The sequence below is a fragment of the Aplysia californica genome, unplaced genomic scaffold (genome assembly GCF_000002075.1).
Source record: "Aplysia californica isolate F4 #8 unplaced genomic scaffold, AplCal3.0 scaffold00035, whole genome shotgun sequence".
Taxonomy (NCBI): domain Eukaryota; kingdom Metazoa; phylum Mollusca; class Gastropoda; order Aplysiida; family Aplysiidae; genus Aplysia; species Aplysia californica.
Window position 1 is genome coordinate 1508099 of NW_004797305.1, and position 2262 is coordinate 1510360.

At 40.9% G+C, this 2262-nt stretch overlaps 1 protein-coding gene across 5 annotated transcripts in view; it reads right to left on the minus strand.

Moving 5' to 3' along the window:
- LOC101849032 overlaps positions 1-2262 on the minus strand; it is a 56450-nt gene that overhangs the window by 43963 nt on the left and 10225 nt on the right. For all 5 annotated transcript variants that reach the window (XM_005091736.3, XM_035973867.1, XM_035973866.1 and 2 more), the window contains exon 2: positions 1846-2176. In XM_005091736.3, the coding sequence (XP_005091793.1) occupies positions 1846-1873 (28 nt within the window). In that variant the 5' untranslated portion in view covers positions 1874-2176. The remainder of the gene's footprint in view (positions 1-1845; positions 2177-2262) is intronic.

Genomic DNA, 2262 nt, shown 5'->3' on the forward strand with positions numbered 1-2262 from the left:
TCAACAAACCTACATACAAATACTGAGAGACACCCCCCAAAAAAACAAAAACAAAACAAAACAACAACAACAACCAAACAAAAACAACAACAACAACAACAAACAACTAAAAAAACGAAAACTACATAATATAACAATCAAAATAATTGCAACGAAAAAGAAAATGACTAAGGAAGGGGTTTGTCATGAGGTTTCAGTTTGCCATTTTCATTTTACGGCTATGAAAGGGGAAATGGGGAGGGAGGGCTCTCATATATCTCCTTATATCCCCGACCTGACGTTATCAAAAATTATTTAGTATTATTATGTCGCTAACAGGAGTCTGTTGTCCGGTCGTCCGTTTTCTTTTCATGACCGAAGGGGGGGGGGGGTATATTCATATTTTCCAATACCATTGGCTTTACTTTGTCCCAAAAAAATCTGTAATTCTGGAATGTGTTTTCATTCTGATGCAATGCCGCATAGTGTAATTGTCAACATTGCATTCCGCAAATTAAAAAAAACCCAAAAAACACACAAAAAACCAAAACAACCCAAACAAACAAAAAACCCGAAAAACGTCAGCTAGGCAGCCTGCACCACATCAACCGTGACACGTTTAGATAATGTCGAAAGTTCCACATCACTGACCACTGACAGAGGGTGACATTTTACTTTTCTGCTATGCGCCGTGTATCCCTCGGACAATTTTATTGCATTTTTTACAACTTTATACAAACATGTATACTTTAAACGTGGTCAGCAGTTTGATATAAAGTTAGACGGAAATAACTATAATCTCGCGCATTCCTTTTCCGTCACTTTCTACACCAACCAGGAACAGAGGCAGTACACGAACGAGTACATGTTTAATACACATAGAGAGATATTACAACAGAAATATCACTGGAGCCCAGCGGGTGTTGGTGATATCGGTTTGATGATGATGAGCATCTGTCACACCACAGTCCAGGCGGTCCAGGTGTTATTTGAGCCCTGACCTGACTCTGCATTGCAAATGAACCCAGACAGCAATGTATTGTGACATAGATCGAAACCAGACAAAAACAGCATCGAATAGAACCACAAGCAAAACACCCACATATTTTTGGTTTTAGCGTATAGTTTCACACTGCAATACAGATCATGTAAGTTTGTTTTAGTACGAGCATTACGGCACTCGCAACTCCATAAGGTCATATGAGTGCCAGAAGATTAGAGATGTTACAAGCGAGTAACAAACACAAAAAAAGAAGAAGGGAGGATAAGGACGATAGATGTTGGATAGACAGGAGAAGCAGTAGCAGAAGCAAATCATGTAAGTGCCGAAGATTAAAGGTATTACTGTTAGAGTAACATAAAAAGAAAAGAAGGAGAAGAGATAAGGATGATAGATGTTTGATAGAAATGAAAGAGTGAACGACACCAGAGCACCTGTAAACCATCAACAAATATTTTTGGGAAGGATACATTTCCACGTCAATTCATTATAATTATTATACAATTAACGCTTTTTCTGTCAATAAATATGTTAGAAACCAGAAATTCTAGTTTTAAAAATAACCAAGATACAAACCCCCCCCCCCCCCCAGTACAGTAAGGAGAAGCACACATACAAATACGACACCACACTAACAAAGCATTATGCACCATGGACAGGCACAAAGGAATGTAACGTAACATGGCACCACAGAAAACAGAAGCAAAATCCAATCAAGGGAACCCCACGACTCCTCACAATTAATTAATTACCCTGTAAAAAAAAAAAATTCACACATACACAGCTGAAAACAACAGCAGAGTTGAGCTGGGAAAACCAATCAGGATTATGAGTCAATGAGTCACTTCGTAACAGAGTTCACTTACCGACCACGGTCACTTCATCAGCTTCCATAATGGGCGCCGACTCGGCAAGCACTGACCGACTTGTGATAGATAGATAGAAAGATTGAGCTAGGTGAGCTGGTGGAGGAATGCAAGGCCAGCTAGTCCTGCTTCACCGCGATGTTGTGTTGCCGTAGCCTCCTCCTCTATGCAGCTATGCGGTGTGAAACAGTCGTGCGTGTGTGTGTGTGTGTGTGTATTCCAAACAGTTCCACGCGCTGGGTTGTAAATATAATCCAAATCACCGCACGGCTCGCTTGTCTTTCTCCCGACGTCACGACCAAGTTCCTTGTCCCATTTCCATTATCTCAATCTGCAGAAAGGGGAAAAAGGAGGGGGGGTGGGGGAGAGAAAAATAAAGAACCATGAAGACACGACCGGGTGAAAGACGTGGGAGTG